This window comes from Salvia splendens, chromosome 1 (genome assembly GCF_004379255.2).
Source record: "Salvia splendens isolate huo1 chromosome 1, SspV2, whole genome shotgun sequence".
Lineage (NCBI taxonomy): Eukaryota > Viridiplantae > Streptophyta > Magnoliopsida > Lamiales > Lamiaceae > Salvia > Salvia splendens.
Window position 1 is genome coordinate 31,109,566 of NC_056032.1, and position 14,752 is coordinate 31,124,317.

Here is a 14,752-nt window from a genome sequence, read left to right on the forward strand (position 1 = left end):
TACAAGATTTAAATCCAACGGCTAGTTGGATCCAACGGCTAAGATTCACTCTCAGTTTAGGCGCCTCATCTAACGGCTCCTGAAGCATTGGAGTTGTCGACTGATTTCTTCATCTTCCTTGAACAAATCATTCAGCAACTTAAGCATACAAAACTCACAATTCTCCACCTTGGATGCTACTTGCTGAACAATTAATTTTTCTGCACATTCCAACCAACCTCAAGCATTGCTCAAACTTCTCTTTTGGCAAAACCTTAGTTAGCATATCTGTCGGGTTGTCCAAGGTGCTTATCTTGAACATCTTCACCCTTCCCTTCTCTATTTCTTCTCTGATGAAATGCAGACGCACATCTATGTGCTTGCTCCTTTCGTGAAACACATTATTCTTGGCTAATGCTAATGCACTGCTACTGTCACAGCCAATAGCCACTGCAGATTGAGTCACTCTAAAATCTTCTGCTATTCCTTTGATCCAAAACGACTCCTTCACTGCAGATGTTAAGGCTATATACTCTGCCTCAGTTGTGGACAAGGCAACCACACTTTGTAGGCTCGATTTCCAGCTTATGGCTCCTCCATACAAAGTGAAGATATAACCTGACTGTGACTTTCTACTGTCAATATTCCCAGCATAATCACTATCACAGTACCCCACCAATGCATCTCCCTTCACTTCTTCACCCCCTCTGAAAAGGATCCCAACATCCCTAGCTTCATTCAGGTATTTGAGAATCCACTTCAGAGCCAACCAGTGATCCTTCCCATGATCATTCATAAATCTGCTAGTAACACTAATTGCTAGAGCCACATCCGGTCTTGAACCTATCATTGCATACATGATGCTGCCCACAACATTAGCATAAGGGATTCTCTGCATCTCAAGTCTCTCTTGGTCAGTTTTCGGCCTTTGCTCCACAGATAGCCTAAAATGCTGAGCCAATGGTGTTGATGTTGCTTTTGACTCATTCATCTTGAACTTTCTTACTAGCCTTGATATGTAATCAGATTGGTTCAACCATATCTCTTTCTTGGCTCTGTTCCTGACTATATTCATGCCCAAGATTCTCTTTGCATTTCCCAAATCCTTCATGTCAAAAGCACTTCTCAGATCATCTTTGATTTCTTGGATGACTTCTTTGCAATCTCCAGCCACTAGCATGTCATCAACATACAAAAGTAAGTAAGCCACACCCTGACCTCCTTTCTTCTTGATGTACACACATTCATCATATTCTGATCTAATGAACCCATTCCTCAACACATGGTCATCAAATTTGAGGTGCCATTGCCTACTAGCCTGTTTCAGCCCATAGATGCTTTTCTTTAGCAAACACACCTTGCTTTCCTCTCCAACCTTCTCAAACCCCTCTGGTTGTTGCATGTAAATGGTCTCCACCAAATCCCCATGCAAAAAAGTTGTCTTCAGATCGAGCTGCTCCAGCTCCGAATCCATTTTTGCAACCAAAACCAGCAGGGTTCTAATGGAAGTGTGCTTCACAACAGGTGAGAAAACCTCACTGTAATCAACCCCTTGTTCTTGTGTGAAGCCCCTAGCCACAAGTCTAGCCTTGAATCTGATCATCTTGTTGTCAGCAGACTCTAGCTTCTTTTAAAAATCCACTTGCAGCTTACAATTTTCCTCCCCTCAACTCTGTCAACCAGTGTCCATATTCCATTCTTTAGCAAAGAGTCAATTTCTTCAATCATGGCTTTCATCCACTCACTCCTTTCTTTGCTATCCATAGCAGCCTTGTAATTGGCTGGGTCTGCAAACTCTACCTCCTTAGCCACACACAAGGCAAAATACAACATTTCTGAGTCTGCAAATCTTGCAAACAGCTTGATGTTTCTTCTTCTGGTCCTATCTCGAGCCAGCTGGTAATGGCTGAGATCCTCAGTGTCTTCACCTGACTTATCTTGTGGAATCTCATCATTACTCTCACCAACTCCACTCTGAATTACTCCATCAGGCTCCACCTCAGACCAGGCAGTCTGCTCCCCAGACACAACAACCTTCTCCACATCATGCTTTTCTTTAAGTGGCATCAATGATTCAGTGAAAACAACATCTCTGCTCACTATAACTTTGTGGTTCCCCGACTCAATACACCAAAGCCTGAACCCCTTTACACCACTTTGATATCCCAAAAACACACACCTCAATGCCCTAGCATCTAGTTTGCCTTGCTTGATATGAGCATAAGCTTGGCAGCCAAAGATCTTAAGATTTGCATAATCACCATGCCTTCCATACCACTTGAAGTCTGGAGTATCACCATGTATTGCAGAAGAAGGACACTTGTTTATCAGTTTGACAGCAGTAGCAGCAGCCTCGGCCCAGAATCTCTTTTCCATTCCTGAGCTAAGGAGCATGCATCTGACTCTTTCCAATATGGTCTGGTTTGCCCTCTCTGCAACCCCATTTTGTTGAGGGTTCAGAGGGGTTGTTCTGTGCCTCTTAATTCCTCTCTGATGGCAGAAGCTATCAAATTCCTTAGACAAGAATTCCATCCCATTATCTGTCCTTAAACAACCCAGAGACTTGCCCTTCTCTTTCTCCACCAAGATACACCAATCTCTAAATCGTGCAATAGCCTCATATTTTTCTTTCAAAATGTACAACCACATTTTTCTTGAATGATCATCTATAATAGACATGTAGTATCTTCCACCCCCAATAGAATTCACAGGGCAGGCCCCCATAGGTCGCTGTGAGCATAATCTAAGGGGGCTTGTGAAGAATGTTTACCTTTTGGATATGGTAACTTCTTGGATTTGCCAAGAATGCACTCCTCACATGGATTACTACCTTTTGCATCAACATCTTGGATTACTTCTTTCTTGATCAGCTCCCTTATACTGCCATCTGCAGGGTGTCCCAACCTCATGTGCTAGACCCTCAAAGACTCTGGTGCAGCATGATTGATCTGATTCTTTTCAGTTCTCACAGCACTACCACACAGATAGTACAGACTCCCTTTCCTTTCACCAACCATAATCACCATAGAGTTCTTCTTGATCTTCACGACTCCACCTGAAGATTCAAAGGTGCATCCCTTTTCTCCAGCATCCCTAAAGATATCAGGTTCCTCTTCACGGTTGGGATCAGCCTGACATCACTTAGGATTTTTTCAGATCCATCGTCCATTCTGAGTTTAACATTACCCATTCCTTCAACATGACAAACCTGATTATTTCCAAGCACCACTGTGCCAGTGGATTCTTTTAGATCAGTAAAGAACTCCTCACACGGGCATATATGGAAGCTATAACCCGAATCAAGGATCCAAGAACCACCATCCTCATATGCCATCACATTTAAGATCTCAGGGGAGTCTGCATTTTCTTCCACAAAATCTGTAGTGTTCTTGCCCTGTGCAGCCTCGTTCGCTTGCTTTTTCTTCCACACAAAGCAATCCTTTTTTAGGTGACCCGGCTTTTTACACCAAAAGCAAGATCGTGACTCCTTTTGATCGCTTGTGGATGGCTTCGAGCCTTCAAGCTTCTTGAAATTCTTCTTAGTCTTGAACCTTTTAATGTTCAAGCTCTCAGGGACAGCCTCTGTCACTTTGCTCCCCTTTCGCTGCAATTCCTTGGCTCTAAGGGCATTTTGAACTTCAAGCAATGTCACTGTGCCTTCCCTTCCAAAGAGTATGGCATCACGCAATTGATCATATGACTTTGGTAGAGCGTTGAGTAACATAATTGTTTTATCCTCGTCACCGATTGAAACATCAATGTTCTCTAAATCGTCGACTGCCTTATCAAAATCCTCCAATTACTCAATTATGTTTCTCTCCTCTGAGAAACGGTACGAGTATAGCCTCTGTTTCATAAAGAGCCTATTTGCAAGAGATTTCGTCATGTACAAATCTTCTAATTTCTCAAGAATTCCAGCCGCGGTCGTCTCCTTTGCAACCTCTCGCAACACCTTGTCGCCTAAACACAGCACCACTGTATTGTGCGCCTTTGCAAAGACCTCTACACGCTTTATCTTGGCCTTTTCATCGAGCACTTGTCCTTCGCCTTCCTTGCTCGCCGGCGTCAGAGCCTTCGACAGACCTTGCTGGATTAACATAGCTTTCATCTTCATCCTCCATAGGCTGAAGTCATTCTTGCCAGTGAATTTCTCAGCTTCGAATCTTGAAGCCATTCTCTCCTTCGTCTCGATCTTCCTCCGTTTGATACTCTAGCCGTGCCCTTCCCACAGACGGCGCCACTTGTTGAATAGACTCAAGAAACACAAACGAATAATAAGACTTGGTTTGAGAAGTAAACAGATTGTATTGCTATCTTGAATTGCAATCTCAATTATACTCTCTGTGTTGAAGATGAAAACCGAAAACAGAAGCTATCAAAACTGAAAACTAACTCAGCTAACTAACACTATATACAAGATTTAAATCCAACGGCTAGTTGGATCCAAGGCTAAGATTCACTCAGATTAGGCGCCTCATCTAACGGCTCCTGAAGCATTGGAGCTGTCGACTGATTTCTTCATCTTCCTTGAACAAATCATTCAGCAACTTAAGCATACAAAAATCACATGATTCATATGTAAAAAGCTAACAAACTTATTTTAGTATGAAAAAACTCAACATTCATTTCTTATACAAATGTAAAGTATGAAAAAACTCAACATTCATTTCTTATACAAATGTAATTATATATACGGTTGTTACCCTAAAATAAACAAAAAAATACCACGGTATTAGTGTACTTTCTCTTCATTATAATGTAATTTCAGCTGTCTCTCCACATAGAAACTTCATAAGAACAAGCTCAAACGAGAAAACGATTATATATACGTAGTATAAGAATAATGGAAAATACCCCAGATTTAATATTCTTTTACAAATCAAATGCATTCACTTTATGCTACGCTTGAATATCATGAATTTAATTTCATGACAATATAGTGTGTAGGGGAAATAAACTACGCAAATTTACAGATATTTCGTGACAATACAACTGTATTTGCGTAGTGATTACTCTACTGAATGGTGACCCTATATATAATGTGAATGGCCACACCACCTTCGTTATAAGCTAATCATCAATGTTGTTGCTTAATCCATTTGTATTCCCAAACATCCACAAATAAATTAAACAACTAAATAAATCTAGTAGTACTATCTTTTTTCTTCAATATATACAATACTTTAAAACATAAAATGATGAGCAAGTATTTGCATCACATAATACTTGATAATTAATTAGTGAGTACTATGATTTTTCAACCTGAACATAACATCCATATTTACACCATCACTAAATCACCAATCATGCAGTAAAAATGCACACAATAATATAGTACTATAATAATTTAGTTGCAAGAACTGGGTAGAGATCTTCATTTCACCTTTTCTCACCAATACAGAAGAAAATATCAACCTTCATTAAATGTGATTCACATCTCTTAACAATATCATTTTCTGACTTCTCTTCCAAGAAATTTCAAGACTCGTGCAATCCCTAGTCATGAAACTCCCAATATTCTTAACAATGACACACATGAATTAATCATGAAACAACTAACACGCAATATAAATCAATAGTACTATAAAATTAAATTAAGTTATAAAGAAGTTAACAAAGAAGATATATCCATGATACTATATTGCAAAAGAAATTCTTACATGTAACTATCGTCTCTTCTAAGCTTGTTCAAGAGAGCTGTAACAAGAGCATCCCTTTTGTCAGCTCTAGCTTCCTCTCTTATCTTCCTTTGCTCCTCTCTCTCTCTCCACCTCTTCTCCATCATCATCCTCTCATTCTCCAATGCCTCCATCGTCTGCCGCCACTCCATCTCCTTGATCCTCCGCTCCTCCTCCCTCGCCTCGTACGCCTTCATCCACTGCATCTCCATCTGCATTTGCTGCTTCATGAATTCATCCATCACCTCCCTCACTCCCGCCACCACCGAAACATTCGAATTCGGCCCTCCCTTCAATTTCTTCGTCTTCTTTTTATGACCTTTTTGCCCATCGCTCTCCTCTTCCCCCTCCTCCTCCTCCTCCTCCTCGTCCGAGGATAGCTGCGCCGCCTTCTTCTTCTTCTTCGAGGCCGTGCCACTCCCCTCCGCCTCCAGCCACAGCATTCTCTGCATCCTCGTTGTGAATATCGTCTGCAGCTCGTTGTAGAATGGGAATTGCTGCCTCATCGCTTCCGTCTCCATCGTTTCACATCCCTAAATATCCATTTTTTACTTGATCAAATAAATTGGTACTAATATAATCATTTTGCATCTGCTAGATGAAATATCGGTGATCGGTAATAAAAAAAAGAAACGAACAAACAAACACATCGTGTGTGTTACACTACCTTGTATCTGGTGACCAGGTTTTTCCATTTGCACTTGCACTGCTCCGCGCTTCTGCTATAGCCTTTTTCTTTCATCCGAGTCGAAATCACCTCCCAAAGCATCTTATTACGCTTCGTCTCCATGAAATTCGGGTCGAGTTCGGCCCGGATAAGCAAGAAATCCCGGGTTTCTTGAATGCTCCATTGCGGGAACCTGTCGCTGCCGCCGACGGATTCCGAGTATTGCTGGTGGAGCTGCTGATGATGGTGATCCATATATAATGAACACAAAGATGGAGAATTATTGAGGAAGATTTGGTGGAAAGGGAAAAAAATCTCAAGAAAAAAGGGTTTGGTGATTGATATTATATGAAAAGGGTGGTGTGAAAATATGGTGTGAAAATCAGGAAAAAAGACAGATTTTTCTTATAGGAAAAGAATGATTTTCTTTTCAGATTTGCAAAATAAATAATACAAATCCTGATTCCTCTTTTTATATCATTCTTTTTCTACCGTTAATAACGATTAATTTGTTTTATTAATTCCTGGTATATTAATAGTACTATAAAATACGATTTTTTTTTTAATTCACACTGGAATTTACTGTTGAAGTAATGTGAAACGAAATTGTAGAATGAGGGAAAAAAGAAATGCAAATTCGGATTGGTTTTTCTTTCTAGTGGTCTTACTATCTCATCTCTCTACGCGTAAACTGATGATTTCCCTTTTCTATGATAGTTAGTAGTATATGAATATGATACAACTAATATCTGGAAAATCAATACAATATTATTGGGCCATCCACATTTGTTCATATTGTAAACTGCTGTATGGGGTGACGTCATGCTGATGGGGCTTTCCTTTTTTTGTTTTTTTTGTGGGGCTTTGCTTGCCTTATTCGCTTGTGCCACAAGGCTTTTATTTCTCAGATTTTTTTTCTATCTATGAAATATTATCATTATTATGACTTATTCTTAGCGATTAATTGATTTTACTTTTTATTAATTTTTCCTTGCATTATTAAATAAGTAAGAATCTGAAGAGGGTATTGGTGGAGTATGAGAAACTTAATTTATATCTACCATTTTACTGAAATACTTTAATTATACCTTTTGTCCCAAATTATTATTTTTGTTCCATTTCTTTATAATTATGCATTAGCATGTTGTATTGTAGTTTACAATTTTCTCATATCGATGCAATATAACTATATAATTATGGTATTTTAATTTCACCGTTTGTCCCAAATTGCAAGAATTTTGCATAGAAAGCTTGCGGTTGTTATTGCCACTTCACGAGCTGTTGGAAACAGTTAAAATCAGTTACAAAAGGAGTGGTCATGAGCAGATAGCTTGTATATAAGAGTTCGAGATTTTAACTCTCTAAAGGCTATGTATATCAAATTTATGAGAGTTCATTTTGTACACAGATCAAAGAGCTGTTATTTTACTTCGATCAACTTTTCTGGAGTGTAGTTCTTGGTGTATAGAAACTTGTAGCCTCTTGTTTGTACCATGAATAAAGTTAAAAGCTCTTTTCCCGTGGACGTAGGCATTCACCGGGCCACGTATATTTTATGTGTATTTTTCGTTGTCTTGTTCAATAATCGGGTTTCAATCGATTCTCATTATCAAATTGGTGTCGTCAGTGGGAACGCTTCACCATGGCCGCCACGAGATTTAATGTGGTTACTCCAAATCATTGGAAGCTGCAACAACTTGATGTGGAAACTATATTCTTGCATGGTGATTTTGAAGAGATAATATACATAGAGTAGCTTGAGAGTGTCACTAAACTTCAAAACAAAACAATGTGTGCCTAAATGGTTTTGGAGTTAGTTGGAAGTCAAGAGGGATAAAATCATAATAAAGTTTTGTTGAAATTTTGTGATTATGATTATGTTGCAGCAAAGTGCAATTTGCAATATGAACTCACACTCAAGATACATTTTCTACCTACATGGTTTTGCAGTTAGTTGGAAGTCGAATCTCTAGTTAGTGATTACTTCATCCACTACAAATGTTGAGTATATGGCATTAACCAAAATCGTGAAAAATAGATTTTTTCTTAAGAAAATACTGGGAAATTTTAAAATTAAGTAGTCATAATAAAATGTGAGAGTAATAGTGTGCTATATATCTTACTCCCTTTGTTCCATGTTAATAGAGACATTTCTTTTCGACACAGAGTTTAAGAATAGTGTATTAAATGGATGGTGAATAAAATAAGAGAGAATAAAGTAAGAGAGATGAAGAGAGAATAAAGTAAAAGAGAAAGTTACTTTTTTGCCAAAAATAGAAATGACTCAAATAACTTGGAACTTCCCGAAATAGAAAAATGACTCTATTAACATGGAACGGATGGAGTATAAAGCATCATACTTTCTATAGACAAAGTAAATACATAAAGTAAATATATCGACATTAATATATACTTCAGCCAAAGCCAGATTTTCTACATTGAAGCTTGGTGTTGTTATTGTTGCCTCAAGAGTCGTTGGAAGTGGTTAAAATCAGTTACAAAAGAATTGGTTATGAGCAGATCACATGTATCCGTCCATAAAGTTAGGCTGAATTTCCTTTGTTGTTTGTCCCATAAAAAAGTTCATATTCATTTATGGAAATCTGTTTTCCTTCTCTTTACTTTTATCATTTAGAGGCCCCACCATCCACTACATTATTTCAAATATTTATTCTCATTTTCTCTTATTTTTTCAATCACACGTTAAAACTCGTGTTATCTTCCATTAGCCTACTTCTATAAAACGGAGGAGGTGTATATCTCGGCGTATAGAAACTTACAGATTTGTTTGTACATCGAATAAAGTTCTTTTCTTCTCTGGATATAGGCAAGAAGCACATATATCTTGTGTGTATTTCGTTGTCATTTTTGTTGACTGTTTTGGCCTACTACGATATTCTAAGCAACCTTCACACCTAAAGTTTGGTTATACAAAAATCAGATATTAAAATAACAATTAATTAAATAGTTTTGTTGACTAATTAAATACATTTGATGGTAAAATAACATTCTATGTCTCTTCAGTATAGTTTTGACTTTTTTAGCTTTTTACTTTTTAGACTTTTGACCTTTTAGACCGCCCTATTATAAGCGAGACGTTTGTTTTTTTAGCCAAAAAATAACATTCTATCTCTCTTAGTATTTATCTACTTTTTTCACTTCTATTTTATTCTTTCGTTGTTTAACCACTCTCTTTCTTTAACTACTAAACACCACTCCCTATGTCTCACTGCAAGATAGACGTTTCTTTTTTGCCGTTGTTTTGCAAAGATAATAATAAATAGTTAAAGTGGAGAAAAAGTAAAGTAAGAGAGAGAATAATATAGAAGAGAGTCGTATATACATTATTATCTTACTTACTTTACATTATCTTTACTCTAACTATTTATTAAGTATTATTTTTGCAAAACAATGTCCGATTTAGAACGTCTCACTTGTAAGAGAACGGAGAGAGTATTACCTAAAAATTTGTGTAGAAAAGAGATGTGGTAGATATAATGATAATGAGAGTATCTATGAGAAATCACAATGACTTAAGGTAGTCGGCAGCTAGAAACACACCATGAATCCAAATATTGTATTCGCCTGTATTTCCTAAAATAACTCGCAATCAAATACTTATAATAACTGCAATTTTTTTATTGCCAATAAAGATTACGTAAATGACAGCTTAAGTTTCAATTTAAGGTGGGTCGAGAACTAGCCACTTATTAATTCCATTATCATAAACCGACTGATAATATGATGAGGAAGTAGAAAAAGATTGTGTTCACTTTATAATAATTAAGAGTAATATATTATCCAACTAGATCAGAACCATATATAATTTTTATAAAATAATATGGAGTAGAGATTTAGGCAAGATAAACCTCATAAAGAAAGAAAAGATTAATTATTTTTCAATAGTTTCGGCATATCCAATACGCCTCGTGCAGTTGTCACACAGTCAAGCCACGTGTCGCGCTGCATGACTCGGTGGGTCCCACTCCTCACTTAATTCACGCTGCTATGATGCAATCCGCGTTTTTGGCGTACTTGTTAAAAGCACATTTCTTGATATGAAATTTTATGTATTTTTATTTTATAAATTAGGTGAAAATAAAATAAAATAAAATAATAGTTTATTGTAAAAAATACATCGAAATATCTAAAAAAACTAAATTTGTCATTTAAAATAGACAAATTCTTTTTTCCTGATTATAATATATAAAAAAATTATTTTTTTATCCTCATTTTGCTATTTGTATATCTAGTTTTAAATTTTTTTTGCTATTTGTATATCTAGTTTTAAAATTTTAAAATTAGCAGCGAACATCTCTAAATTTTAATACTATATCATTTTAAATTAATTGCGCATTCCTTTTTTTCACGAGATTTGAAAAATTAATACTCACTCTGTCCCTGAAAATTTGTCACTTATTTCCTTTTTCGTCCGTCCCTAAAAATTTGTCACCTTTCACTTTGACTATTTTTAGTAGTAAACCTCACATTCCACTAACTCATTCTCACTCACATTTTATTTTAAAACTAATACTCCCTCCGTCCCGGGCTACTCGCTCATTTCCTTTTCGGCTCGGAGATTAAGGAATGAGTGTATAGGAAAGTCAAAAATGACGGCTGTAGGTGAAATTTTTTACTAAAAATGGAAAGAGTGCAAGTAACTTGGGACGCCCAAAAAGGAAATAAGTGTGAGTAGTGCGGGACGGAGGGAGTATATAAAAGTAGGATCCACGTGTCACTAACTTTTTCAACCTTATTTCTATTACATTTCTTAAAACTCGTGTCGGGTCAAATAGTGCTAAACTTTAAGGGATGGAGGGAGCATTAAGTTAAAGTGATGAGAGAATAAAATATAAGAGAGAATAAAGTATGTGAGAAAGAACAGATAAAATATAAGAGAGAATAAATTTTTATTGAGGTATAGTTGTACCCCCTTATGATGTCTATGTGTAAAGACGAAAAGCTTTATCACAACCATGTTGGGACGAAGGAAGTACTATTTATTTTATCATTGCAATATTCTCTTAAGCTTAATTTTTCAAATTTTTTTGTACTTTCTATTTCTAACGTATCTATTTTTTTATTTTTTGATACTTTTTTTATTTTTAAATTTTCTCAATTATTTAATAAAATATTTAAATTCTATTATATTTTTGCATTATAGAAAATTTTGTCTACAATGCAAAATAAACTGTCTATAAATATAAATCTTGTACTCCCTCCGACCCATAATAGATGTCACAGTTTTCTTTTTAGTTTGTCTCACAAAAGATATCACATTTCTTCTTTTGGAAAAAGTTCCCTCTCACATCAATTATAAAATTATATTTTCTCTCATCACTTAACACACAAAATAACATCTCCTAAAATCACTTGCCATCTCCCAAGTGTGACATCTACTATGGGACGGAGGGAGTATATCTATAATGCAAATTAAACAATCTATGTCTATAATGCAAAACTAAACAAATTATAATGCAATCCGCCTATATTTAAAATTCAATATGCTAAAAACCATCTATAACGCCTACTTATGTATATTGCATTGTAGTGTTTATAATTTTGTATGCTACGTGACACGTGACACGTGACAGCATGAGGAGATAAAAGCTAAAGGAAATTAACAAGAATGTCTTTCGAATTTGAACAACATTTTAAACCAAAAAAAAGTCTAAAAATGTAAAAATAATCCCAGTGATATTACATCGAAATGCAAATACGTGATATTTTTAAAGTATGAAAACCGTAAATATGCAAATGGAAAAATATAGGACTAAATTTACAGTTCTATAAAAAAAATCAATTATATGTATAAAATTCTCAATAAATTTATGAAGATATTTCAATAACAATATAAAACAAAGCCACAGAGTTAGACTTTATATCAAAGAAATTGGGCCCATTATTTGGGCTCATAGGAGGGCCCAATATGAATACCTAAACTCCCATTTGATTGCAAATTAGATATAGCTGAATATTTATATACTTTCGCCACTTTAAAATAGCAACTTCTATAAAAGTCCATTATTTATATTTTTATATATTTCCATAAATTTGCTAATGCAACTTCAGATAACCAAGCAGTACTCCATAAAACGAGCACACAAATTATGGGCTTTTTTTAATTATCAACATAATTGGGCTTATTAGTTGGGCTCACAGGGGATACAAAATTATCCATTGCCGTTATAGTACACTGTTAGTAAGTACTAGTTTTTGTTTTCAAATATCGACGATGACATTAGAGCATCCACAGTAGATGTCCGATCTCACGCCCGATCATCTGAGATTGGGCTCGGGCATCCTCGGGCATCCACTACAGGCGCCCGATGGATCGAGTGCCCGAGAGAGGCGACCGAGAGATCGGTCGTCCCCATCGGGCGCCTGATCGGGCGCCCATTGCAAGCTCGAGCCCGAGGACGCCCGAGCATGACAACGCGTTTTCCTTTTTTTTTTCTATCTATAAATATACTTTATTTTCACTTATTTTTCACACAACTCTCACACATCTCTCAACCCTCACACAACATCTCTCCATTCCAAAATCTCTCTTTCACTCACTTCTCCAAAATGTTTCCTGGGGAAAATATGAGTCGGGCTATGTAACGCGCATTGTTTGCTCTTCTGGTGGTTGATTTTGGTATGTTTTCATTTCTCCCTTTAGTGTATTTAGTCATCTTTTTCCACTTGATTTAATGGAGGATCCCGACTTGTGGGACCCCTATTTTGCACCTTCATGTTCTTGTTTAGATCTTAGTCACTTTTGGGCTAAGATCATATTTTTGGAACATTACATTTTGATTTTATTTACGGGTTGGGGGTCTGCCTAAACCCCCGCCCACAAAGGGCGTTTCTGATTAAAAAAAAAGAACCAGATTCTCGCAGATATTCGTGCAATACAAGAGCAAGAGCAGGCCGAACAGCAGGTCCCGAGGCCTATCCGCCACCGGACATCCGTCCGTCGAGAGCATGGCCTAGCTCATCAACGTTTGTTCGAGGACTACTTTGTCGATGAGCCCCGGTGGGGACCGACGGTTTTTCACTGACGGTTTAGGATGCGGCGAGAACTGTTTCTCTAGATTGTTCACGCGAATGAGGCGCGCGACGAGTACTTCCAGCAGCGGCAAGATGCGGCCCACATAAGTGGTCTATCTCCGCTCACGAAGTGCACGGTTACGCTTCGTCAGTTGGCATACGGCACCACGATGGACATGTTCGACGAGTATCTTCACGTCGAGGATACAACTGGCCGAAAGTGTTTGGTAAAATTTCGAGAGGGCATGATTGATGCCTTCGGCACCACATATTTGCGCAAGCCGAATGTCGAAGATTGCCAGTTCCTGATGAGGATGCACGGATGGGTGCACGGTTTTCCTGAAATGTTAGGGAGTATTGATTGTATGCACTGGGAGTGGAAGAATTGTCTGGCAGCGTGGAGAGGTCAATTCACTAGTGGGTATAAGGGTACCCACCTGACGATGATCCTTGAAGCCATCGTTGACCACCATCTTTGGATTTGACATGCTCACTTTGGCGTGGCGGGGTCAAACAACGACATCAACGTGCTGAACACGTCGAGTCTCTTCACCGAGCAATGCAATGGCAACGGTCCGGCTATCCAGTTCACTGCCAACGGACGACAGCATCATATGAGGTACTACTTAACCGATGGCATATACTCAAGATGGCCAGTTTTCTTGAAGACGATCTCCTGCCCAACGGATGCGAAGAGAGCCCTTTTTGCACAGCGGCAAGAGTCTGCACGGAAGGATGTGGAGCGAGGATTCGGTGTGCTTCAAGCACGTTGGGCAATAGTGAAAGGTCCGGCTCGTTCCTGATACATGCATCATATCGCCAATGTCATATACGCGTGCATCATCTTGCACAACATGATTATTCACGATGAAGGTCCAAGAGCCAGCGATTGGTCCGACGATGAAGTCGAATCGAGCGCAGGTCATGCAACCCCGCCGATTGTTCGAGGTTTACTCTATGGAGTCAGTGAGAGATTACAAGCTTGGGAGAACATGCGCAACCAACAAGCTCATCTTCAACTCATGAACGACATGATTGATGAAATTTGGGCACGTAGGGGTCGTTAAAATTTACCTTTTTAAGTATTTCCGTTGTAATTTTATTTTAATTAAGTAATGTATGTTTTGCTACTTCTTTAATTTAATATCTAATTTTACCATTTATAATGTGTAAAAATATAAAAATAATAATATTAAAATTGAAATGAAAATGGATAATTGATAAGGCTCACACTAGGGTGCAACCATTGCAAAAAGAAGAGGCGCCCTAAAAATTGCTGATGTGGCATCCTGCTCTTAGAATTTAATTAAGAGAAAATAAAGAATCTGATTTCTCTTTCTCCCGCTAAATGCACTCAATATATTTTAAATTCTGTTATCACACTATATTTTTA

The 14,752-nt window shown here is 37.5% G+C and overlaps 1 protein-coding gene across 1 annotated transcript; it reads right to left on the bottom strand.

The window, feature by feature from the left end:
* Window positions 1-5,325: 5,325 nt before the first annotated feature.
* LOC121798101 (trihelix transcription factor GT-3b-like) lies at window positions 5,326-6,745 on the bottom strand. The gene is made up of 3 exons (XM_042196946.1): window positions 6,325-6,745; window positions 5,640-6,190; window positions 5,326-5,475 (listed from the first exon to the last, which is right to left on the bottom strand). The coding sequence occupies exons 1-3, from the start codon at window positions 6,577-6,579 to the stop codon at window positions 5,400-5,402; spliced, it is 882 nt and encodes a 293-aa protein (XP_042052880.1). The 5' UTR covers window positions 6,580-6,745; the 3' UTR covers window positions 5,326-5,399.
* Window positions 6,746-14,752: the final 8,007 nt, after the last annotated feature.